The sequence below is a fragment of the Puma concolor genome, chromosome C2 (assembly GCF_028749965.1).
Source record: "Puma concolor isolate L17-30 chromosome C2, mPumCon1.1.hap2, whole genome shotgun sequence".
NCBI classification, from domain to species: Eukaryota; Metazoa; Chordata; class Mammalia; order Carnivora; family Felidae; genus Puma; species Puma concolor.
In genome coordinates, this window is record NC_141675.1 from 92,815,203 (window position 1) to 92,842,773 (window position 27,571).

At 35.4% G+C, this 27,571-nt stretch overlaps 1 protein-coding gene across 7 annotated transcripts in view; it reads right to left on the minus strand.

Annotated features, from left to right (window-relative positions):
- Positions 1–27,571, minus strand: part of STXBP5L (syntaxin binding protein 5L) — a 403,067-nt gene that overhangs the window by 94,293 nt on the left and 281,203 nt on the right. For 5 of the 7 annotated variants that reach the window (XM_086675312.1, XM_086675317.1, XM_086675311.1 and 2 more), the window contains exons 19-20: positions 7,836–7,987; positions 5,782–5,853 (exon numbers count right to left, since the gene is read on the minus strand). In XM_086675312.1, coding sequence (XP_086531438.1) covers positions 5,782–5,853; positions 7,836–7,987 — 224 coding nt within the window. The remainder of the gene's footprint in view (positions 1–5,781; positions 5,854–7,835; positions 7,988–27,571) is intronic. The other 2 variants (XM_086675318.1, XM_086675315.1) reach the window with 1 other exon arrangement.

A 27,571-nucleotide genomic window follows, 5' to 3' on the forward strand; every position in this document is an offset into this window, starting at 1 on the left:
TTAGTTCTAGTAGCTCTCTGTAGAATTCTTTAGATTTTTTTCTTTATGGATGATGATATCATCTATGAAAAAAGATGATTTAACTTCTTTTCCAATTTAGATAACTTTTTTTCTTGCCTGACTACACTCACTAGAATCTCTAGTACAATGTTAACTAGAAGTGGATGTGAATTTGAAGTTTTTTCTAGTCTGGCTGCTGGGAATAGGCACTGTTTCCTTTAATCCCTTCAGATGGTTCTTTATGTATTCCTAGTTAGTTTCATCATAGTATGTGTTGATCAGTACTTTGGTGAGGAGGAAACTATAGATCTCTGGGATCTTCTTTGTGAACTGCAGTTGCTCTGGTTTTCCTGGTTTCTCATCTCCATCTCATTAACTTAGGGAGTCAACTCGGTTTCTCTAGGGTTTCCCCTCCTCTTTTGCTGCAGTCTGCAAACTCTCAGGGCAGGAACGTGTGTGGTTATAGGGTTCACTTCTTTTGTTTCCCATTTTCAGAGATTACTGTATTTCATTGCCTGATGTCCTGCATCTTAAAAAAAGCCATAGTTTCATTTATTATATCTGTTTTGTTTGTTTGTTTATTTTAGACAAGACATTAATCTGGTCTGTATCTTGGTCTGAAGTATAAGTCCAAGGCATTGTCTGTTTCATTCTTATCTGACACAATTTCACTTAAATATTTCCTCCTCAGATAGGCCCTTCTCTCATAACACTCTCAAAAATAGGTCCACCTTTTCCCCCTTATCTCACTTTTCTCCTTGATGGCTTTGCTTTTTTCAATTATAATAGTACATCTATGGATTCTTTACATGTTTTACATATATGCATTCCTTACATATTTTCTATTCTAAACTGAGGAAAGAGTCCATAATTATTTCATTCATCACTGTATATCTTGTGCTTAGAAAAATGTTTGACACAAAAGATGCTTAATATTTTTTTGAATAAATGACCTCTTCCCATTTATTATTTACCATGATTTTTGCTCATTTTTGTTCATTGAGGCATTCTTTCCTTTCTTATTCTTTGTTTTACTTTTCCATTTTTTATATTCTCAAGTTCATTTTTATTTTACATTCATGTGCCTCTCTTTGCTAGTTCTCTTTTATTCTTCTTTCAATTTTTCCTTATGCTTCTATTTGTGTTCCCAGGATCTGTTATCGTTCCCCACAATCTGAAAAAGCCATGCAGTGAGAGTGGGAAAGTATCTATAGATAGACTTGAGACTTTTTAAAGGATCTTCCATTGCATTACAAGAAGTTGATGCACAAGCAAGTTTGTCTGACAGTGTTCTACCTTAAGCCTATTCCTCAACTCCTTTGGTTTAAACAGCATACTATTATTTTCTAACTAGCAAAATTTCTGTCATTTTCACAAGTAGAAGGAGCACTAGTTGACCAGGCAGCTGACTGGATGTTAGTCATTCCATAGACCAGTTGTTATACTGGAAAAGATATTTAACCTCTCTGAGGCTTGGTTTCATCTTTTATTAAAATAATAATGTCTACTATTTATAGAGTACTTTTACAAACATTAACCAAGAAAAGTTCCATAAGTCTTTAAGGGAGTTAAGGGATTATAATTTTTACTTGATATTAGAGAAAAAAGAAACTCAGAGAAGTTAAATGACTAGCCACAGATTACCGATATAATGAGTACTTCTTAAGTAGAAAAGGTAGAACTTGATATAAACCTCTGACTGCTATGCCTGCTGCTCTTTGCAAATCATTTTATTGGTTCCACAAATCATAATCTGTCAAATACAAAGATTTCCTTTGAGCCATAGAGTTTTGTTATTCTATGATGTGAAAGATTTGCAGATGGAATAAAGATTTAGGGTAGGCAGTTCCTTGGAACCTAAACTATCTTACAAAATGATCAGTGAAAGAGCCCAGGAAAAGATTGGTATTTAAGTGTTTCTCCAGAAATATAAGTATAAAGTTCAAAACAGAATGTGTGTCACTTTGAGATGTAATAAAATATAATATATAATCATGATATAATATAAAAGATAAAAACTGGATTTCAGAGAGCACCATGTCTAATCTCCTCAATTGTGAAAAATAATTTTAAATTGTTTTGTTTTTGAATATATTATTTCATTGATTGTGGGTAAAAACTGGGTAAAAAAGTGGTTTCTGATTATAGTATAATGAGATTGATTTCCAATGACCCTGAAACTTTGAGACACTTAGAGACACTGAATAATACAATGGAAAGCATATAAGTCTGTTTTGCATCAGATAGGCCTAATTCCCACTCATTGTAACTTTGAGAAACTAATTTAATATCCTTTGTCTTCATTTTTTTTCATCTATAGAGGAATCTACAGATAAATATCTATCTGCCATAAAGGGTTACAATGACCATTAAATAATATAACACTGAGTCAAACTGCCGAGCACAATCCCAGAATAGAATAGACACTCAGTGGAAGTGGATTAAGTTTCCCCAAGTAGGAACAATGCAGATATGCTTTCCTGAAAGCTAGGAAATAATTCATGAAAGGCCAAATAGTCTCTATTATAATAAAATGGAACTACAGAAACATAACCAGGTTTTATGATCCAATAAATTAAAAGCAAGTTTTCATAAAATTTATTTTTAAAAGCATATTCCAGGATATACCTTCAAGTCATTAATCAGTCCCGTATGATGTTGATTATCAAGAGAAGACTTTAAAGAAATTTGATTTCAAATTCCATGGCTTGTCTGAATTTCTAGGGAGCTCACTGGTGGAGACATGGAAGATCTCTTAATGGCCTCCTAAGGACTTGATTTTACTTCTGTCTTGACACTTCAGATCTTTGTTTAGAAAAAACTATTTGTTTTGCAAAATTCCAGTGAACCCAATAACTGCAGAAGCTATTTCTGTTCTCCCTTGTCAAATCTGAAAAATCCCTTGGCTGTTCATATGAGCAGAAAGAGCCTGCTGTCATGCTCTATCTTACTACCATCATCACAAATATACCTAGCATATTTGTGCTAGGTATAGAGGGTATAAAGAATTTTAGATATACTCTTCACATTCTTCCCATGCATTTGGAAAGGTAGAGCACATGCATAAAAATAAATAAAATACAAATGAATCTACACCAACTACCAACTGGTTCACGTTCTACCATGTCTACTATAGACACTGTAGGCATTTAAATGAATTGGCATAAAAGGGCTCTGATGGCAGGAGGAAAAGTTTACAACAGGAAGTGAAATTTGAGCAGGGTGTGTTCAGAGGGGGGATAATATGCATAAATTATAAGGATAGCAAGATAAATACCCTTGGCTTAAGGGGAGTGTTTTTATAGAAGAGTAGTAGAAATTTCATTTGAAAATATAGATAGGAATTATATTTTAGAGTACCCTGAATGAAGATTTAAAATCTTTGCTTTTTAAATCTGAAGGCTGTATAAGAGTATTGAAGGGTCAGAATAAGTGAGCATGTCTCTGAACTTCATTAACTGTTATACTGTGGTTGATACTGTAGAATCATGATTAAGAGCCTTCTCCTGCTTCTTATCCTCAGCATAAAGTTTCTCTTTTTACTATAAAAGCATTGCATTTTTATTAGAGAAATGTCAGAAAATACATTAAAACTAAAAGAAGAGATGTGTAAAAGCCACAGTCTCATGTTTAGAAACTTTTTTGATCCATATAGATGGATACATTCTCTGTCTCTCTGTCTCTGTCTCTGTCTCTGTCTCTCTCTCTCTCTCTCTCTCTCACACACACACACACACACACACACACACACACAGTCTTGGGGGAATCCAACCCTGAGAAGGCTAACCTGGGATTCAGAAGCTCCAGTATGTGTGTTAAACCACGTGGAGACTATTTACAGGAAAAGTTTTGGCTGAAACATTTTATGTGGAAGCGAGTGGGTGTGAAAGAATAGTATTAGGGTAGGAGTCAGCTAATTTTTTATATAAAGAGCAAGATAGTAGATATTTTGAGTATCATGGGCCATGTTTTCTGCTGCAACTGCTCAACTCTGCCATTGTAGTATGGATGCAGCCATAGATAATATGTAAATTATGAGTTTGACTGCATTCCAATAAAGCTTTATTTTGGGGAAATGAAATTTTACATAATTTTCAGGTGTCAAGAAATATTATAATACCTAATTGGTTTCTGTTTTAGGAGCAGCAGAAGCCAACATAGATATCAGTGTTCTATCATAAGTCACCAGGAGAAAAGACAGTGAAAAGCAACCAAAAAGGGGGTGTTCTACTAGAATAGAAAACTAGAGAATACCTATGATGAAAAATAAGTCACCCTATGGGCATTCCCAGAAAAATTTTAAGGATTTCATAGGAATTGGCATCCTTTAGCTAGAGGAAGACAATGTTTTAGGTTTTTATTAATGATGTGATCCGATTAATCATCTACAAACTGGTGAGGCGAGGTCTGAAGAAATTCAAAATACAAACAATATGTGTGTGTATACATGTATATGCCTATTTTATACAAACATGAAGCCATCATATATATTGTTAAGCAACCTTCTTTTTTTTTAATATGAAATTTATTGTCAAATTGGTTTCCATACAACACCCAGTACTCATCCCAACAGGTGCCCTCCTCAATACCCATCACACCCCCCCCCCCCCATCAACCCTCAGTTTGTTCTCAGCTTTTAAGAGACTCTTAATGGTTTGGCTCCCTCCCTTGCTAACTTTTTTTTTTTTCCCTTTCCCTCCCCCATGGTCTTCTGTTAAGTTTCTCAGGATCTACATAAGAGTGAAAACATATTGTATCTGTCTTTCTCTGTATGACTTACTTCACGTAGCATAACACTCTCCAGTTCCTTCTTTTTTTTTTTTTTATTTTAAAAAAATTTTTTTTTCAACGTTTATTTATTTTTGGGACAGAGAGAGACAGAGCATGAACGGGGGAGGGGCAGAGAGAGGGAGACACAGAATCGGAAACAGGCTCCAGGCTCTGAGCCATCAGCCCAGAGCCTGACGCGGGGCTCGAACTCACAGACCGCGAGATCGTGACCTGGCTGAAGTCGGACGCTTAACCGACTGCGCCACCCAGGCGCCCCTCCTTCTTTTTTAACATAACACTGATCAATATGTTGTAAACCTCTTCTTGTCGATGAATGTTAGCCCATAATATCACTAATAATATCTGCACCTCCAATCATACCTTCATTCTCCATTCTTTCTGAACTAGTTTTTAGAATTACTTACTCCATCATCTTCAAATCTGCATTTTCTACCATGGTAAATGTTAATATTATTGGATTTTTAGTTTGTGACCTTAATTTCCCAACTTCACAGTGTGTTTGTGTTTTCTATTTAGAAAAAAGCAACAGAAACTAGGAAAGTTAGCTAAGTCTAAGAAACCCAATTACTTAGGAAAATACTGTAGTCCTTGTTATAATATTTTTTAAAAATGAGCAATGGCATAAGGTTTTCCAAACAAGAAAGTATTCAATTATTATTGATACTGGCATTGTCAGGTTTACTATTTATAAGGGCACCATGGCTCTTCCTCCTCAAAACAAAAGACAGTGACTCTGGAACTAACAATATGGTCTGCATGGTTTGTAATAAACACTGAAATAATGGGTGTGAATAAATGGATAAATGATATTAGCTATTTGAAGTATTTATATAATTATTAAAATTATCAGGTTGCACTTCCATAACAAAACAAAAATTTGCATGCATGCTGAATGTGTTTTAAAAAACACATTACTAAGCACAGATGTATGGGTTTAAATCAGGCATTAAAACTTAGAAAAGCTATTTGCCTAACCTTTATAGAACTTACTCTGATAGGAAGTACGGATCCGTTTCGTTAAATCAGGATAAAAGTTAGACAGGCCACGCATGCAAAAGTTGTCTTTGGAACATGCCAGAACATCAGCATCAGCAGCAGGCAGGGGAAAGAGAGAAAAATAGTCTAAAGTGAAAGGAAGTGATTCATACCAGAATCTAGAACAGCCAAGATGAAGAAATTGCAGCAAGTTTAGGTAACCAAATTAGAAAGGAGATATTAAAAAAAATAAATCAATTAGAAAGTAAGAGGTGATAGATGAATGATGACAGTGCTATAGTAATTTTATTTAATCAAATATAAGAGTAGATGTCATATTTGTCATATGATTTTTATGTAGTAAACGTATTTCACATGTAAATAATACTTATGTTACCTCATAGAAATCAAAATGGTTGTCTTCAATCCTCAGTATTAAAAAGACAGCTTAGGGATTTTAGTCTTTGGTATTTTATTTTTATAATATAAAATGAGTATTCATTGTAGTCATTTTATACACTAAATATGAACAAAGTTTATGACTTCATCACAGTTTTTCCAGATTTTAAAGTCATCAAAATTCTAAGCTCTAATCATAATTGAGTCTCAATAAATTTAAATTAAGTAACAGTTATATTGTTTGTCACAATATACACCTTGTCATACCATTGTATAAACTGAGTAAGTAACTTAGATACTGGCATAGGATCCAGTTTTTCAAATTCAATTTGTGCTTTCAGTATGCAAGTATTGCCTCTTATACCCTAATATTTTCCTACCCTAGAGTCCATAAACTTTAAAAAATCAATCTTCTCTTTCCCAATCATGAGGTAATCTTATGGAACATGCATGCACAATCTCTTATTCTGCCTTCCTTTCAAAAGCCAGGAAATGTAGAGGCAGAACCTATACAATTTGAAATTTCCAGCATTCCTAAAATTATGCTAAAAGCTGAGATCACTAGCAGGAAACAAAGAGACTTCTATATTCTGAAGGAGAACTTTTGTGCTCCTGAAAAGGGTTTAAATTAGCAATGTGGAAAGGGTTAAGGTTCATGAAAAAAAAAAGAAAAAAGATTAACAAAGGGAAGAATTTCAGTATATCAAGTTAATTTTTCATTAGTCCAAAGGGAAACTTCTTTTATTATAACATTTGGATGTTAAATTTGGCACAATTGCTATTTAGTAAATAACACCTATCATAATGTTCTCCTTTTTTTTTTTTTAAACATTCTTTACATGAGTCTATTTAATAAACTAAACACATAATACTATAGATGTATTTCCATCTGCAAATCTTTGAGCTCAACTGATTTTTTTTTTTATCAACTAAACTATATCAGTGGACAGAAAATATGCAAAATTTTGTCAGTGTTTACAAAGCCAACTATTTGGATAAATACTGAAATTTCAGTAAACTTTGGATAATTTGGCATACCCAAATTTGGCATTATATAGAAAGTATTTCTGCTTATATATTAATTAACCTTATATATTTTTCCTTTATAGTTATACAAATTTATTGGTCCTGTCAAGCAAAATGTTATCTTTCATAGCATTTTAAAATGTTAATAATGTTTATTGCATTTGTGAAAATACCTCCAAGAAAATCACCCTCCAATAAAGAAAGGTGACAGCTAGAATATGGAGTTTAAACAATTAAAAGTAGTGAATATTTAAAATTATATTTTTGAATATTAGAAGAGATATTAGAAGAAAACTATCCTGTTAAAATACGACTATTGCAAATAATTTTTTCAACTACAGAGCCTGATTTTCACAGCAGTTTTATATTTAATAAATTCTTATTTTCTCATTTCTTAGGAATTCAACCTATGAAACTTGAGGTGTTCCCTAACTTTGGCAGCAAACTGAAATTTAAACACTTCCTTTATCCTTTCAAAGATTCTAACTATATTTCTACCCAATTTTATTTACATAGTATTATAAGTTATATTGACTTCATATTGCCATGCATTTGAATAGCATTACAGAAGAAAGATAAGAAATCTAAAGGTAAGAAAACAGATGAACTAATCAAGTTCATAACCATTTTGTTTTATCTCCTACCTGCAATGAACTGCTTGTTTTTTCGAGGAGACCGTGGTTGACGTTGGTATAGGTCACTTGATCTATATAGGTCAATGGTCCCCATGCTTAACAGTACTGTCTTCTGTATAAAATCCACCACAGCCAACCCATTGCAGTTCCCAAATGCAACTCTGAGAGAAAAAAAAAAAAAATGCAGCTAGAATGTATCACAGTAATCATTATTATTGTAATCTCTGAATTAAACATAATTGGAAAGTAATGCCTTAGGGTTGGAGAGGTAAGGTCGCGATTGGTGTAACGTCAGGAAGGATACCATGCCTTTACACAGGATGGAGTGACCTTGTATAATAGCCATATTATACGGTCATATTTTATCATCAATTTTATTATTTAAGTAGTGATTACCCAATCTCTTTAACTTGGTCTTATCTTTTTATAGAATCATATAAAATCTTTTTGCTAGCAGTGGGGAAATAGATCAAGAAATGGCATACTCTAATAGCTATAGATGCTTAGGTATATAATTAGATGCCTTTTAAAAATAAAATTATAATTATTAACCTCCAAATTATTTCTCTTCTTTCTTAAAAAATTGTAAAAATATTTTTTTATTTTTGAGAGAGAGAGAGAGCATGAGCAGGTGAGGGGCAGAGCAAGAGGGGGAGAACAGATTCTGAAGCAGGCTCCAGGCTCTGAGCTGTCAGCCAGAGCCTGATGTTGGGCTCAAACTAACAAACTGCGAGATCATGACCGAGGTCGAAGTTGGATACTTGGCAGACTGAGCCATCCAGGCACTCCTAAATTATTTCTCTTCTTAAACAGTATATATTTAACACAAAATTTACATAAAAAATAACTTTCTATATCTAAGGTTTTGACACCATAGTAGATATAAACAGAGATACAATTTTCATTCACAAAAAATTAAAAATTTCTCTCTTGTTTTTTATTTTGTCCTACTTACTAACTTTTGTCCTATTAAAAGACAAACATCATTTGATTAATTTTTTTTATTTCTCCTGAGAAATTAAAACAGCTCTTAGCACTAAGCAGGCATTTTGGTCAGTCTTAATATTTATTAGGCTTACACAAATTCTCTTTTTCTGAATTTACAACATGCCTTCTAGCTAAACAATTGTAAATTTGTGCTGTTTGCTCCCTAAACTAAACAAACACTAGTTACATGACTATTGTTTTGCTCATTTCATGTAAGTTCTGTGTTGTTTTCTTACTTAGATTGAATCTGGTTGACAAACCATTGGTTTACTCTCAGTTTCTTTCCACTCCACCACATAGCCTTCCTTCCTTACAACAAATGAAAAGTTCTACCATATGAGATGTTTTGCTATTTCACATAGAGTTCTATACCTTCCAACAAGACAGACTTTGGAAACTAAAAAAAAAACAAAAACAAAAACTATTGTTATAAAAGTCAGCAGAGGGACACCTGGGTGGCTCAGTCAGTTAAGCACCGACTTTGGCGCAGGTCGTGATCTCACGGTTTGTGAGTTTGAGCCCCGTGTTGGGTTCTGTGCTGACAGCTCAGAGCCTGAAACCTGCTTCAGATTCTGTGTCTCCCTCTCTCTCTGCCTCCCTCCCACTCATCTCTGTCTGTCTCTCAAAAATAAACATAAAAAAATTTTTTTTTAAAAGTCAGCAGATTCTATCTCTATCATTTACAGGTTATGTGACCTTGAAAACAATTAATGAACTTTGTCAGGCCTTAGTTTCTTTACTTTATAATGAGAATTATAATACTAGATTTATCTATTTTTCAGGGCTTTAAGGAGCATCAAAATCAGAAAATTGTTATTAAAATACTTTGAAAAATTTCCATACATAAGTAGAACTGATTCTAATATTATAATAAGTAAATGCAATATTATACATATTATATACTATATAGCAAGTTCATATCTCGAAACTTATACAGGTATGATAGAGTTCCCAAATTCAATACTGACAAGAAAAAAAATAGGAAAGAAGAATGTATTACATCAACCAGAATGATTATTTTTCTCTTTGAATTAAAAATAAGAATACTAGAAAGTTATACCTTAGTGTTGGGGAGGTCAGGCAATGGTTGTTGAAAAGTCAGTTAGAATACTGGGTTTAATTTCCTAACTTAAATAAAAAACTGTACAAAATAGATTAAGACACAGTTTGCACAGATTGACCAACCAGGCAACATAGGATGAGAGAAGGATAACAATCAAAGTAAACTTTACCTAGGTATTCTTCTTGTGTTTTGTTTTTTATTTACAGTTTTATTGAGATCTATTTCACATATTATAAAATTCACTGATTTAAATAAAGTGTACAGTTCTGTGGTTTCAAATATATTTGTTCTTACTAGTAAAATGTATTTAGAATTGTGGAATCATCACCACATTTTAGAACATTTCAGTACCGGAATCTGGGTATTCTAATTTAAACTAATGTTCTAATTTAGTGAATGGAGGAGAGACTTTCCAGACTAGACTAGCACAGGAAACTAACACAGAGAGATCAGTGGTCGCACTGAATTGAGGAGAAATAGATCAGACTCTGATGCTATAAAAACAGCCAGAATTTATGAGGTAAAATACTAGAGAGAAAAGAGCTACACAAGGAGAATATATCAGACTCATAGAATGGTTCTCTGGAGCATCCATGTGAAAAAATTCCCCCAGACTTGGGAAAGAACCACTAAAGAGATAAAGCTGAACAATTCACAAAGTTACCAAAAGGCTGAGAATATTTCATGTTACTACCAGACAAACTGCTGAGATCTCCTAATAGACAAAAAAAAGCAGATATAGTAGTATCACTTTAGGAGTGGGGAACACATTTAGCCATAAACTAAAAGTTCTTCTGAACTCCACCTTAAAAAAAAGCTTAGAGACATTATTCTAAGTAACATAACTGCCTTCCAGAAAAATAACTAACACTATTAAAAAGAATCAAACAAAATACCACCATAATGTAAAATTCACAATGTCCACTATATAAAAAGTAGCAGGCATATAAGGAATTCAGAAAACATGACTGATAAGCAAAGGAAAAATAAATCAAAAGAAACATACCTAGAAATGAAACAAATGATAAAAGTAGCAAACAAGGATATTAAAAATGCTTAAAAATATATATTCCAGATATTTAAGAAGGTGGAGAAAAACATACTCTAAAGTTACAGGAATCAAGACAGGCTGGTATTGAAGTAAAGATAAAAATAAATTTTAATGAAACGAGTGGCCATAAACAAACATAAATGGTCAACTGATATTTGACAAAAGCATTATAGGAATTCAGAGGAAAGATAGTCTTCAATAAACGATGTGAAACAATTAGATATCCATAAGTAAAAAATTGAGCCTTAAATTTTTACCTTCCACAGTACAGAAAAATTAATAAGACACTTGATTTCAAAAAATAGGCAAAAGATTTGAACAGATATTTCACCAAACAAAATGTACAAATGTGAAATGGGCACTTAAAAGATGCTGAGCATCATTAGTCACCAGGAATATGTAAATTAAAACCACTGATCCCATCAGAGTAGATAGAATTAAAAGATTGGTAACATCAAGTGTTGACAATTATGTGGAAAAACTGAAATTCGAATACATTGTTGTTGGAAATACAAAGAATACAACTTCTTTAAAAAATAGTTTGCCTTATAAATATATATAGTTAACTCTTCACCAACACAGGGGTTAAAGGTGCCTACCCCCCACACAATCAAAATCCATGTATAAGTTTTAACTCCTTCATATCCCCCAAACTTAACTATTAATAACCTACAGTTGACTGGAAGCCTTACTGGTAAGATAAACAGTCAATGAACACATATATTATATATGTATTATATATTAGATTTTTACAATAAAATAAGCTAAAGGAAAAATGTTACTAAGAAAATCATAAGAAAGGGAAATATATTTACATTATTGTATTGAAAAAAAATCATGTATGAGTGGACCCATGCAATTCAAACTTGTATTGTTCAAGGGTCAACTAAATTCACCATATGACCCAGTAATTCTATTCTTTCTTACCCAAGAAAATGTAAACAATTATTACACAAAGACTTGTACTTGAACATTAATAGCAAATTTATTCATAAAAGCCTCAAACTGGAAACAACTGAAGTTTCCATCATATAAACACATTTTTTGTATATCCACATAATGGATAATGCAGCAATGAAAAGGAACAAGCCCCAGATACATATACAATATGGATGAAACACAAAAGCATTATGCTAAGTGAATGAAAACAAACACAAAATTATTTATGATTTATGACTCTATATAAAATTACAGTAAATGCAGTCAAATTGAGGGGCTAGAGGAAGAGGTAAAAATTGAATGCAAGGGAGCATGAAGGACCCTTTTGAGGTGATCGATACTTTTTATATCATTAGTTTGTTGGTGGTTACATGACTTATATTTGTCTTGCATGTTTGTCAAAATTAATATGTCATGCTTAAAATGGGTGATTTTTATTTTATATACATACCTCAATAAAGTATTTGTAATACTAATAAATATTTAGTTAATTAAATTGCCACAAAAAAGACAGAGAATTACACAGAGTTATGGACTCTGGTCCCTAAGAATGTTCTGGAGAGTAAGAGAATGATACGGCAAAGATTTTTTTTAAAAATTGGATATTTTAGTTAACCTACCTGAAAGATAAAATGATTTCATTGTGGGAAGAAAAGGTGAGATTTTTTTTTTCTTCCAATATCTTGTTGGTAAGGAAATTCAAAAGAAAATATCAATCAACAAGAACATATTTTCAAGATTTAGAATTTATAATAAAAATAATTTTTATTAATCTCATCTTTGTTTCTTTAAATACTCAACATCTATCTTAAACTGCTTTATATAAAAATTAGCTATTCTCAATTGCCTAAGAGTTAATTAACTTTTCTGTTTTATAAGTACCAAATATATTTATATATAGAATTTAAAAGTCCACATTAAAAAGTCCCTAAATATCCTACAGGCATCCTATTCTATTTGGCATTTATAAACAATGTTAATGTATGGACACATATAAATATAAAAAAAAAGTAAAAGTCAAATATTTTAAAAACACATTTCTATTTCATATCTTTGAATATGGTGATGCTTTAATAAATTGCTTCTTTCTAAAAGCAACTCAGAAAAATAGGTTTAAATATGTTTGTTCAATGGGTTGGAAAAAAAGCAAAATTTTGCTTTTAAATACCTTAAAAGTTTTGTTACTGGTATGAACTTAGGGAAAAAGCTCATATAACATTTGTTATCAAATACAAATACATTTTGGAAAATTACTGATTTAATAATTCTGTCTTAAAAATAGCTTTGTTTTTTTTTCCCTTGATATACCACCATGTAAAAATAATCATAAAACTGTCTGTGTTTAAATTTAATTTTTTTTAATTTTAAAAGAAAATTTAATTATACCTAGAGTTAAAAATTCAGTTCCTAGTTGTGCTAGCTTCATTTTAGGTGCTCATTATGATTAGCAGTAATATATTCGACTGCTCAGATTATAATACATTGCCATCACTGCAGAAAGACCTATTGCACAGTTCTTTTGTAGGGTATGCATACCTTAAATGTGATTTATTTATTTTACCTTCCTGTGATTTATTTATTTTATAACTGGAAGTTTGCGCCCAATAATCCCATTCACCTATTTTGCTCCACCTGCCAACACCCTCCCCTCTGGCAACTACTAGTTTTCTTTGTATTTATAATTCTGTTTCTGTTTTTTTGTTTTTTTGGTTTTTTCATTTGATTTGTTTTGTAGATTCTACATATAAGTGAACCATATAGTATTTGTCTTTCTCAAACTTATTTCAACCTCTAGTTCCATCCATGTTGTCCCAAATAGCAAGATCTCATTCTTTTTCATGACCAAGTAACATTCCATTATGTGTGTATGTAGGATATGTGTCACATCTTCTTTATGCATTCATCTATTGATGGATACTTAAGAGTGCTTCCCTATCTTGGCTATTTTAAATAATGCTGCAATAATCTTAAGGGTGCATATATCTTTTTGAATTAGTGTTTTTATTCTCATTACCTTTAGCAGTGGAATTAGTGGGTCATATGATGTTTATGTTTTTAATTATTTGAGGAACCTACATGCTGTTTTCCATAGTGGCTACACCAAATTACATTAACATCAACAGTGCACCAGGGCTCACTTTTCTGCATATCCTTGCCAACACTTGTTATTTCTTGTCTTTTTGGTACCAGGCATTCTGACAGGAATGAAGTGGTATCTCATTGTGGTTTTGATTTGCATTTCACTGATGATTAGTGCTGTTGAGCATCTAATTATGTGTTTGTTGGCCAGCTGTATGTCTTTGGAAAAAATGTCATTTCAGGTCCTCTCCTCATTTTAAATTAGACTCGTTCCTATTGAGTTATGTAAGTTCTTTATGTATTTTGGAAATTAATCCCTTATCAGATATGTCATTTGCAAATATCTTCTCCCATTCAGTAAGTTGCCTTTCAGTTTTGTTGATGGTTTCCTTTGACTTGCAAAAGCTTTTTACTTTGTTGTAGTCCCAATAGTTTATTTTTGCTTTTGCTTCCCTTTCATGAGAAGACTTATCCAGAAAAATGTTGCTAAGGTTGATATCAAAGAAATTACTGCCTTTGTTTTCATCTAGGAATTTTATAGTTTCAGGTCTCACATTGAGGTCTTTAATCCATGTAAGTTTATTCTTGTGTATGGTATAAGAAAGTGGTCCAGTTTTATTATTTTCAATTTAACCATCCAGTTTTCCTAATATCATTTTTTGAAGAGATTGTCTTTTCCTCATTGTGTATTCTTGCCTCCTTTATTATAGATTAGTTGACCATTATAAGCATGGGTTTATTTCTGGGCTCTCTATCCTGTTGGTGAATGTGTCTATTTTTATGCCAGTACCATATTGTTTTGACTATTATAGCTTTCATAGTATACATTGAAACCTAGAACTGTGATATTTTTAAGTTTTGTTCTTCCTTCTTAAGACTTCTTTGGCTATTGGGGGTCTTTTGTGCTTACATACAAGTTTTACGAGTACATGTTCTAGTTCTGTGAAAAATAATACTGGTATTTTGATAGGAATTACACTGAATATGTAGATTACTTTGGGTAGTATGGACATTTTAATGATGTTAACTCTTCCAATCCATGAGTGTGGTACGCCTTTACATTTGCTTTGCTGTCTTCAATTTCTTTTATCAGTGTTTTATTATTCTCAAAGTACAAATGTTTTACCTCCTTGGTTAAATTATTCTTTGTATTCTCTGGTATTTTATTCTTTTTGATGTGATTGCAAATGGGATTATTTTCTTAATTTCTCTTTCTGCTATTTTGTTATTAGTATACAGAAATGCAACTGATTTCTGTATATTAATTTCCTACAACTTAATACTTAATTCATTTATCTACTCTAGTGGTTTTTAATGGAGTTTTTAGGGTTTTTGTTTTCTAAGAATGAGACATCATGAGTGGGGGAGGGGCAGAAGAAGAGGGAAAGTGAGACTGTTAAGCAGAATCCATGCCCAGCACAGAGCCCCAAGTGAGGCTTGATCTCATGACCATATCATGACCTGAGCCAAAATCGAGAGTTATATGTTTAACAGAGTCACACAGGCACCCTTGGATATTCTATATACAGTATCATGTCATCTGGAAATAGTGAAAGTTTTACTTCTTCCTTCCCTATTTGGATGTATTTTATTTCTTTTTCTTGTCTGACTGCTGCAGCTAGGACTTCCAGTACTATGTTGAATAAAAGTAGTGAGAGTGGACATCCTTGTCCTGTTCCATATCTTAGAGGAAAAGTTCTCAGTGTTTGACTGTTAACATGATGTTGGCTGTGGGTTTTCATATATGGCTTTTATTATGTTGAGGTATACTCTCTCTAAACTTACTTTGTTGAGAGTTTTTATCATAAATGGATGTCATTTTGTCAAATGGTTTTTCTGCATCTATTGAGATAGTCATATGGTTTTTATTCATTTTGTTAATGTGGTATATCAAGTCGATTGATTTGCAAATCCTGAACCATCCTTGTACCACAAAATAAATCTCACTTGATTGTGGTGAATGATCCTTTTATTCTTTATTTATTTATTTATTTATTTTTTTAATTTTTTTTTTCAATGTTTATTTATTTTTGGGACAGAGAGAGACAGAGCATGAACGGGGGAGGGGCAGAAGAGAGGGAGACACAGAATCGGAAATAGGCTCCAGGCTCTGAGCCATCAGCCCAGAGCCCGACGCGGGGCTCGAACTCACGGACCGCGAGATCGTGACCTGGCTGAAGTCGGACACTTAACCGACTGCGCCACCCAGGCGCCCCTGGTGAATGATCCTTTTAATGTATTGTTGAATTTTGTTTGCTATTATTTTGTTGAGTTTTGCATCTATGTTTAGCAGAGATATTGGCTTGCAGATTTCTTTTTGGGTAGTGTTTTTCTCGTTTTGGTATCAGGATAATGTTACCCTCATAGAATGAATTTGGAAATTTTCCTTCCTCTTCTATTTTTTTGTAATAGTTTGAGAAAAATAGGTATCAAGTCTTCTTTATTTTTTTTTAATTTACTTTCTTTTTTTTTTTTATATATATATGAAATTTATTGTCAAATTGGTTTCCATACAACACCCAGTGCTCATCCCAAAAGGTGTCCTCCTCAATACCCATCACCCTCCCTCTCCTCCCTCCCACCCCCCATCAACCCTCAGTTTGTTCTCAGTTCTCAACAGTCTCTTATGCTTTGGCTCTCTCCCACTCTAACCTCTTTTTTTTTTTTTTTTCCTTCCCCTCCCCCATGGGTTCCTGTTAAGTTTCTCAGGATCCACATAAGAGTGAAACCATATGGTATCTGTCTTTCTCTGTATGGCTTATTTCACTTAGCATCACACTCTCCAGTTCCATCCACGTTGCTACAAAAGGCCATATTTCATTTTTTCTCATTGCCACGTAGTATTCCATTGTGTATACAAACCACAATTTCTTTATCCATTCATCAGTTGATGGACATTTAGGCTCTTTCCATAATTTGGCTATTGTTGAGAGTGCTGCTATGAACATTGGGGTACAAGTGCCCCTATGCATCAGTACTCCTGTGTCCCTTGGATAAATTCCTAGCAGTGCTATTGCTGGGTCATAGGGTAGGTCTATTTTTAATTTTCTGAAGAACCTCCACACTGCTTTCCAGAGCGGCTGCACCAATTTGCATTCCCACCAACAGTGCAAGAGGGTTCCCGTTTCTCCACATCCTCTCCAGCATCTATAGTCTCCTGATTTGTTCATTTTGGCCACTCTGACTGGCGTGAGGTGATACCTGAGTGTGGTTTTGATTTGTATTTCCCTGATAAGGAGCGACGCTGAACATCTTTTCATGTGCCTGTTGGCCATCCGGATGTCTTCTTTAGAGAAGTGTCTATTCATGTTTTCTGCCCGTTTCTTCACTGGGTTATTTGCTTTTCGGGTGTGGAGTTTGGTGAGCTCTTTATAGATTTTGGATACTAGCCCTTTGTCCGATATGTCATTTGCAAATATCTTTTCCCATTCCGTTGGTTGCCTTTTAGTTTTGTTGGTTGTTTCCTTTGCCGTGCAGAAGCTTTTTATCTTCATAAGGTCCCAGTAATTCACTTTTGCTTTTACTTCCCTTGCCTTTGGGGATGTGTCAAGTAAGAGATTGCTACGGCTGAGGTCAGAGAGGTCTTTTCCTGCTTTCTCCTCTAAGGTTTTGATGGTTTCCTGTCTCACATTCAGGTCCTTTATCCATTTTGAGTTTATTTTTGTGAATGGTATGAGAAAGTGGTCTAGTTTCAACCTTCTGCATGTTGCTGTCCAGTTCTCCCAGCACCATTTGTTAAAGAGACTGTCTTTTTTCCATTGGATGTTCTTTCCTGCTTTGTCAAAGATGAGTTGGCCATACGTTTGTGGGTCTAGTTCTGGGGTTTCTATTCTATTCCATTGGTCTATGTGTCTGTTTTTGTGCCAATACCATGCTGTCTTGATGATGACAGCTTTGTAGTAGAGGCTAAAGTCTGAGATTGTGATGCCTCCTGCTTTGGTCTTCTTCTTCAAAATTACTTTGGCTATTCGGGGCCTTTTGTGGTTCCATATGAATTTTAGGATTGCTTGTTCTAGTTTCGAGAAGAATGCTGGTGCAATTTTGATTGGGATTGCATTGAATGTGTAGATAGCTTTGGGTAGTATTGACATTTTGACAATATTTATTCTTCCAATCCCTGAGCAGGGAATGTCTTTCCATTTCTTTAAATCTTCTTCAATTACCTTCATAAGCTTTCTATAGTTTTCAGCATACAGATCCTTTACATCTTTGGTTAAATTTATTCCTAGGTATTTTATGCTTCTTGGTGCAATTGTGAATGGGATCAGTTTCTTTATTTGTCTTTCTGTTGCTTCATTGTTAGTGTATAAGAATGCAACTGATTTCTGTACCTTGATTTTGTATCCTGCCACTTTGCTGAATTCATGTATCAGTTCTAGCAGACTTTTGGTGGAGTCTGTCGGATTTTCCATGTATAATATCATGTCATCTACAAAAAGGGAAAGCTTGACTTCATCTTTGCCAATTTTGATGCCTTTGATTTCCTTTTGTTGTCTGATTGCTGATGCTAGAACTTCCAGCACTATGTTAAACAACAGCGGTGAGAGTGGGCATCCCTGTCGTGTTCCTGATCTCAGGGAAAAAGCTCTCAGTTTTTCCCCGTTGAGGATGATGTTAGCTGTGGGCTTTTCATAAATGGCTTTTATGATGTGTAAGTATGTTCCTTCTATCCCGACTTTCTCAAGGGTTTTTATTAAGAAAGCGTGCTGGATTTTGTCAAAGGCCTTTTCTGCATCGATTGACAGGATCATATGGGTTTTCTCTTTTTTTTTGTTAATGTGATGTATCACGTTGATTGATTTGCGAATGTTGAACCAGCCCTGCATCCCAGGAATGAATCCCACTTGATCATGGTGAATAATTCTTTTTATATGCCGTTGAATTCGATTTGCTAGTATCTTATTGAGAATTTTTGCATCCATATTCATCAGGGATATTGGCCTGTAGTTCTCTTTTTTTACTGGGTCTCTGTCTGGTTTAGGAATCAAAGTAATACTGGCTTCATAGAATGAGTCTGGAATTTTTCCTTCCCTTTCTATTTCTTGGAATAGCTTGAGAAGGATAGGTATTATCTCTGCTTTAAACGTCTGGTAGAACTCCCCTGGGAAGCCATCTGGTCCTGGACTCTTATTTGTTGGGAGATTTTTGATAACCGATTCAATTTCTTCGCTGGTGATGGGTCTGTTCAAGCTTTCTATTTCCTCCTGATTGAGTTTTGGAAGAGTGTGGGTGTTCAGGAATTTGTCCATTTCTTCCAGGTTGTCCAATTTGTTGGCATATAATTTTTCATAGTATTCCCTGATAATTGTTTGTATCTCTGAGGGATTGGTTGTAATAATTCCATTTTCATTCATGATTTTATCTATTTGGGTCATCTCCCTTTTCTTTTTGAGAAGCCTGGCTAGAGGTTTGTCAATTTTGTTTATTTTTTCAAAAAACCAACTCTTGGTTTCGTTGATCTGCTCTACAGTTTTTTTAGATTCTATATTGTTTATTTCTGCTCTGATCTTTATTGTTTCTCTTCTTCTGCTGGGTTTAGGCTGCCTTTGCTGTTCTGCTTCTAGTTCCTTTAGGTGTGCTGTTAGATTTTGTATTTGGGATTTTTCTTGTTTCTTGAGATAGGCCTGGATTGCAATGTATTTTCCTCTCAGGACTGCCTTTGCTGCATCCCAAAGCGTTTGGATTGTTGTATTTTCATTTTCGTTTGTTTCCATATATTTTTTAATTTCTTCTCTAATTGCCTGGTTGACCCACTCATTCGTTAGTAGGGTGTTCTTTCACCTCCATGCTTTTGGAGGTTTTCCAGACTTTTTTCTGTGGTTGATTTCAAGCTTCATAGCATTGTGGTCTGAAAGTATGCATGGTATGATTTCAATTCTTGTAAACTTATGAAGGGCTGTTTTGTGACCCAGTATATGATCTATCTTGGAGAATGTTCCGTGTGCACTCGAGAAGAAAGTATATTCTGTTGCTTTGGGATGCAGAGTTCTAAATATATCTGTCAAGTCCATCTGATCCAATGTCTCATTCAGGGCCCTTGTTTCTTTATTGACCGTGCGTCTAGATGATCTATCCATTTCTGTAAGTGGGGTGTTAAAGTCCCCTGCAATGACCACATTCTTATCAATAAGGTTGCTTATGTTTATGAGTAATTGTTTTATATATTTGGGCACTCCGGTATTTGGCGCATAGACATTTATAATTGTTAGCTCTTCCTGATGGATAGACCCTGTCACTATTATATAATGTCCTTCTTCATCTCTTGTTACAGCCTTTAATTTAAAGTCTAGTTTGTCTGATATAAGTATGGCTACTCCAGCTTTCTTTTGGCTTCCAGTAGCATGATAAATAGTTCTCCATCCCCTCACTCTCAATCTAAAGGTGTCCTCAGGTCTAAAATGAGTCTCTTGTAGACAGCAAATAGATGGGTCTTGTTTTTTTATCCATTCTGATACCCTATGTCTTTTGGTTGGCGCATTTAATCCATTTACATTCAGTGTTATTATAGAAAGATGTGGGTTTAGAGTCATTGTGATGTCTGTATGTTTTATGCTTGTAGTGATGTCTCCGGTACTTTGTCTCACAGGGTCCCCCTTAGGATCTCTTGTAGGGCTGGTTTAGTGGTGACACATTCCTTCAGTTTTTGTTTGTTTGGGAAGACCTTTATCTCACCTTCTATTCTAAATGACAGACTTGCTGGATAAAGGATTCTCGGCTGCATATTTTTTCTGTCTAGCACACTGAAAATCTCGTGCCAATTCTTTCTGGCCTGCCAAGTTTCAAAAGAGAGATCAGTCACGAGTCTTATAGGTCTCCCTTTATATGTGAGGGCACGTTTACCCCTTGCTGCTTTCAGAATTTTCTCTTTATCCTTGTATTTTGCCAGTTTCACTATGATATGTTGTGCAGAAGATCGATTCAAGTTACGTCTGAAGGGAGTTCTCTGTGCCTCTTGGATTTCAATGCCTTTTTCCTTCCCCACTTCAGGGAAGTTCTCAGCTATTATTTCTTCAAGTACCCCTTCAGCACCTTTCCCTCTCTCTTCCTCCTCTGGGATACCAATTATGCGTATATTATTTCTTTTTAGTGTATCACTTAGTTCTCTAATTTTCCCCTCATACTCCTGGATTTTTTTATCTCTCTTTTTCTCAGCTTCCTCTTTTTCCATAACTTTATCTTCTAGTTCACCTATTCTCTCCTCTGCCTCTTCAATCCGAGCCGTGGTGGTTTCCATTTTGTTATGCATTTCGTTTAAAGCGTTTTTCAGCTCCTCGTGACTGTTCCTTAGTCCCTTGATCTCTGTAGCCAGAGATTCTCTGCTGTCAGCTATACTGTTTTCAAGCCCAGCGATTAATTTTATGACTATTATTCTAAATTCACTTTCTGTTATATTATTTAAATCCTTTTTGATCAGCTCATTAGCTGTTGTTATTTCCTGGAGATTCTTCTGAGGGGAATTCTTCCGCTTGGTCATTTTGGATAGTCCCTGGCGTGGTGAGGACCTGCAGGGCACTTCCCCTGTGCTTTGGTGTATAACTGGAGTTGGTGGGCGGAGCCGCAGTCAGACCTGATGTCTGCCCCCAGCCCACCACTGGGGCCACAGTCAGACTGGTGTGTGCCTTCTCTTCCCCTCTCCTGGGGGCGGGATTCACTGTGGGGTGGGGTGGCCTGTCTGGGCTACTTGCACACTGCCAGGCTTGTGATGCTGGGGATCTGGCGTCTTAGCTGGGGTGGGTAGGCAAGGTGCACAGGGGCAGGAGGGGCAGGCTTAGCTTGCTTCTCCTTAGGTGATCCACTTCAGGAGGGGCCCTGTGGCAGCAGGAGGGAGTCAGATCCGCTGCCGGAGGTTTGGCTCCGCAGAAGCGCAGAGTTGGGTGTTTGCGCGGAGGGAACAAGTTCCCTGGCAGGAACTGGTTCTCTTTGGGATTTTGGCTGGGGGATGGGCGGGGGAGATGGCGCTGGCGAGCGCCTTTGTTCCCCACCAAACTGAGCTCTGTCGTCCAGGGGCTCAGCAGCTCTCCGTCCCTTTGTCCTCCAGCCTTCCCGCTTTCTGAGCAGAGCTGTTAACTTATGACCTCCCAGCCGCTAAGTCGTGCTTGCTGTCGGAACACAGTCCGTCAGGCCCCTCCGCTTTTTGCAAGCCAGACTCGGGGGCTCTGCTTGGCCGGCGAGCCGCCCCTCCGCCCCGGCTCCCTCCCGCCAGTCCGTGGAGCGCGCACCGCCTCGCCGCCCTTCCTACCCTCTTCCGTGGGCCTCTCGTCTGCGCTTGGCTCCAGCGACTCCGTTCTGCTAATCCTCTGGCGGTTTTCTGGGTTATTTAGGCAGGTGTAGGTGGAATCTAAGTGATCAGCAGGACGAGCGGTGAGCCCAGCGTCCTCCTACACCGCCATCTTCCCTCCCTCTCTCCCTATCAACTCTTCTTTAAATGTTTGGTAGAATTCACCTGTGAAACCATCTGGTCTAGACTTATGTTGGTTATTGATTTAATTGCATACTAGTATCTGGTCCATTCGTATTTTCTATTTCTTTCAGATTTACTCATGGAATTGTATATTTCTAGGAATTTATCCATTTCTTCTATGTTGTTCATTTACTGGCATACTTGTTGTTTGCAGTACTGTCTTAAAATCCTTGTACTTCTGTAGTGTGAATTATTATTTCTCTTTCATTTCTGATTTTATTTGAATCCTCTCTTTTTATTGAGGAGTTTTCCTAAGGGTTTATTAATTTTGTTTCTCTTTTCAAGGAATCAGATCCTGGTTCCTTCCTTCCTTCCTTCCTCCCTCTCTCCCTCCCTCCCTCATTTATTTCTGCTATGATCTTTATTATTTCTTTTTGATGTTCAGCTGGGTGATTTCCAGTATCCTGTCTTCTATATCACTAATTTGTACTTTTGCATCATCTTATCTGCTGTTGATTCCCTCAAGTATTTTTCATTTCAGTTATTGTATTCTTCAGCTCTAAATGGTTCTTTTTAATATTTATCTTTCTGTTGCAGTTTTCACTGTGTTCATCCATTCTTCTCCCAAGTTTGGTGAACACTTTATGACTGTAATTTTGAACTCTTTATCAGGTAGATTCCTTATCTCAGTTTCATTTAGTTCTTTCTCTGAGATTTATCAGTTTTTTCATTTGGAATATATTCCTCAATCTCCTCATTTTGCTTCACTTTGTGTGTTTCTACATATTACATAGATCAGCTATATCTCCCAGTTGTGAAGCAATGGCCTTAGGTAGAAGATTTCCTGTGTGGGCCAGAAATGCAATCCCTACTGTTCACCAGAACCAGGTACTCCAGGCTGTCCCCTATATGGGTTCTGTATTCCCTTTTATTGTGGCTGGGCTGCAACTGCTATAGGCATATTGGTAGGTTGGGTGGCCCTTGGCCCAGCTCGCTAACAGGCCTGGCTACAGCTTCTGTCAGTGTGTTCTTGGCGGGGGGGGCTATGCTAGCCCCCCTTGTGGTTAGCTGCAAGGTCTGGCCATGACCATAGCAGCTACATTGGTGGATCCCCCCCCCCCCCGACACACACACACCCTGGCCACTCCTAGGGCAGGAGGCACTTTGAGCTGTTGGGGCAGATGAATTGGGTAGAATGGACCCATAGGGGAATACCAGGGTGGAATGAGTAATGCTAACCAGGTAGATGGAGGGTATTAGAAATGGTGCCTTCCAGTACCAGGCTAGCTTGATAGAGGAATATGAAAACTGGTACCCACATATGCACATATTCCTGAATAAAGTTGCTACAGATCCTGTCCCTACAGAACATGCCTAAAATTAGTCAGTAAGTCTCCTTCAAGTATGGCCCAGGTTTCTTTTAAACTGCTGCCTTTTTGTTGGGTCTTGGTGCAGATGAGTTTGTGTTTGTGAACCAGGCTCTTTATGAGTGGAGTCTTATTTTCCTATAGCCCTGTGGCTCTCCCAGAGTTAAACTCTAATGATTTGCAAATCCAGTTGTTATGGGGGCACATTTTACCAGTGCAGGTCCTTAGGGTATTGGTGCTTGATGTGGTACCTAAACCCTTACCTCCTTAGGGAGTACTCTACTTATGTGATATCCTTCCTGCTTGTGGGTTGCCATGCTGGGGATATAGATCCTGACTAGCTTGCATCTCTTCCACTCCTACCTGTCTCAATGTGGCTTATCCTTAGTTGTGTAAGAGCTCTTCTTCTAGTCTTTGGGTCATTCTGAGAGTTGTCCTATATGTAGTTGTAATTTTGGTGTGTCCATGGAGAACTTAAACTCAGAATCTTCCTATTCTGCCATCTTGATTCTCTCCTCATTTATAAATTCTTTTTGTATTTGTAAGATAAAATCACTCTATTATTGGTTTACTTTGTTTATTCAAGTAAATATATCTTCAAGTTATTATTTTATGGGTGGTAGTAAATCACTATCCTTTCTATCCCTGGGATACTACACTATTTCACGTTTCTCTACACCCTACATAAGTAATTCATTAATTAAAAGCTCCACAATTGTTCTTTTTGAATATGTCATGTGTATTCTGCCCTGAACCTAAAAGTTAAATTTTATTTTATTTTTGTTTTTATTTTTATTTTTTAAGTAAGCTTTACACCAAAAGTGGAACTTGAACTCACAGTTTTGAGATCAAAAGTTGCATACTCTACCAACTGAGCCAAACAGGTGCCCTTAAAAGTTACATTTTACATGTGTTCATACATTTAATCCTTTCAACATTTTATCCTTGTGTTACAGATATGGAAATTGAGCACAGAAACTTTAAGTAACTTTTCTAAGATTCAACAGCCAGAAAGCAGAATTAAGATTTGAATCCCAAAGAATCTGACTCTAGCATTCATGCTCTTTAACCCTGCACTAGATTATCTCAGTAACTAAAAAACAGAGCTTCCACTAAGCCATCAAAATTGTATGGTTCTCTATCCTCTGGAAATAATGGGAGGAAGAAAAGCTGATAATAATAGAAGAACTGACTCAACATAATTCTTTATGTCTTTGGAATAAAAGTAAAATATTCACATTTAATCTTCTTACTAGATTTCTTCAATGACTGATTTCTCACCTTCTTTTTTCTCCAACATTTTCTTCTCAGTTACTTTGCTGCACTCTATCAGTTTCTATATTTATGCTTTCAAATGACTTTCAAGTCATTGGTCACATACCATAGGTTCTAGATTTTCTAACTATTTCTGGTGTCTGATGATTCTCAACAACTCACATCCCCAAGTCCCTAAGGAAAGAGCATTTCAGAGGCACAAAGTATGGTTTTCTTTAAAGTTTTTTTTTTTCAGTCTTAAAAATTACTTTTACTTTAAAAAATTCAAACAAGGGGCACCAGGGTGGCTCAGTCAGTTGAGTGTCCGATTTCAGTTCAGGTCACAATCTCATGGTTCATGAGTTCAAGCCCCACATTGGGCTCACTGCAGTCATTGCAGAGCCCACTTTGGATCCTCTGTCCCCCTCTCTCTGTGCCCTTCCCTGGCTCACACTGTCAAAAATGAATAAATATTTAAGAAAAAATTCAAACAGTAAGATGAAAGCCCCCTTACTTGGTCTACTGTGTGCCAATCTCCTTTTCAAAAATGACTGCCATTAACAGTTTTTATATTCTTCTTGCCCTTTTTCTATGTTTTAACAAGCTTATACTTGTTCTATAACTTTATTATTTTCACTAAAACATGTCTAAGACATATTTCATTGTCTGTGTTCTTTAACTGTTGCATTGTATTCGAAGGTACAAAAGTAACATGTTTTTTAAGAGAGCATCTTCCTATTTATGTAGATTTATATAGGTTCCAGATATTTTGCTATTATATGGAATGATGCAAGGAACATGCTTCTACTAACGGTGCATAAGTGAAAGCCTTCAGAAATTGTAAATATTTCACTAAGCCTAGAATTTCAGAGTCAAAAGATATGCTTAGTTTTATTTTATTTATTTTTAAAGTTTATTCATTTATTTCAGAGAGAGAGCATGAGTATCAGAAGGGCAGAGAGCAAGAGGGAGAGAGAAAATCCCAAGAGGGCTGTGTAATGTCAGTGTGGAGCCTGATGCAGGGCTCAAACCCAAGAACCGTGAGATCATGACCTGAGCAGAAACCAAGAGTCTGATGCTTAACCCACTGAACCACCCAGGTACCCCTTAGTTTTATTTAAAAAAAAAAGTATATAAAAAAGAATCCATTTCCTCATATTCTTAATGAAGATGTTAGCAATCTTTAAAAATTTTCTCATATAATGGATAAAAATTGCTCGTTTCAATTTTTTTACTTGTTACTAGTGAAGTTATAAATCCTTTCATGTTTATTGCCATTTGTATTTCTTCTGTGAATTGCCTGTTTATATAGTTTATTTTTAACTGGGTTATTTTTTCTTATCAATTTGTAGGAATTTAAAAACTGTATTGTGGATGTTTATAGCATATTATAGAAAGACAATGTTGCATAGTATATAAGTAATATGCTGTACCTTGATTTTTATAACTTTATTAGATATTTTGCTAATTCTATGTAAATTCATCGGATGTAAAATTTTTATTTTTTATTTTATTTTTTTTAATTTTTTTTTTCAACGTTTTTTATTTATTTTTGGGACAGAGAGAGACAGAGCATGAACGGGGGAGGGGCAGAGAGAGAGGGAGACACAGAATCGGAAACAGGCTCCAGGCTCCGAGCCATCAGCCCAGAGCCTGACGCGGGGCTCGAACTCACGGACCGCGAGATCGTGACCTGGCTGAAGTCGGACGCTTAACCGACTGCGCCACCCAGGCGCCCCAATCGGATGTAAAATTTTTAAATGACTCCCAATATTTGTATGTAATCTAATTTATTCCCCTATAATTTTGTTAATGGACAATTAGATTGCTTCCAGTCTTTTGCTATTAACAATACAACAATGACTATCCTTCATAAGTTACTTTGCACTAAAACGTGGAGTATATTTGTGGGATAAATTTCTAGAAATTAAATTACTCAAGTATTTTCAAAACTCTATATTTTACTTTTATTCATATGTAACATTTATAAATAAAAGTGTACATAATTGTACACTTCAATGGATTATCAAAAAGTGAACAATCCCACATAACCACCACTATGTCAAGAAATAGTATGTTACTAGCAGCTGATTCATGTTCCTGACAATTATTGCTACTCTTTCCTCTTCCAAAATCTGACTTCCTACACCAAAAAAGCAGTTTTGCTTGTTTTTGATAGATGTTTATCAAAAGATAGATATTTGTTTGCTTTTCATTAGGTTATATACCTAGAAATGAAACTTTTGGATTATAGGGTGGGCTAACATAAGTATGCTAAAATGGAGTACATAATGCTAACATTTTATAAAGTAGATTCAACAGTTTACCCTCTGCAGCAATTTATGAGAGTTCCTATACCCAATATCTTTGCAAATATTACCAACATTACTAATGGGGTTGTGTACTTTCTCATATGTATATAAAAATATATTTGTCATTTACATATCTTCCTTTGTGACATATTTGATCAAATTTCCTGCACATTTTTTTCTATTATTTGTCTTTTTATTATTGATGACTCATGAGACTCTTTTTACACTCTGCATATGAATGAGTACAGTGTCAGACACAATCTAAATATCTCTTCCTTGCCCTACCATTTCA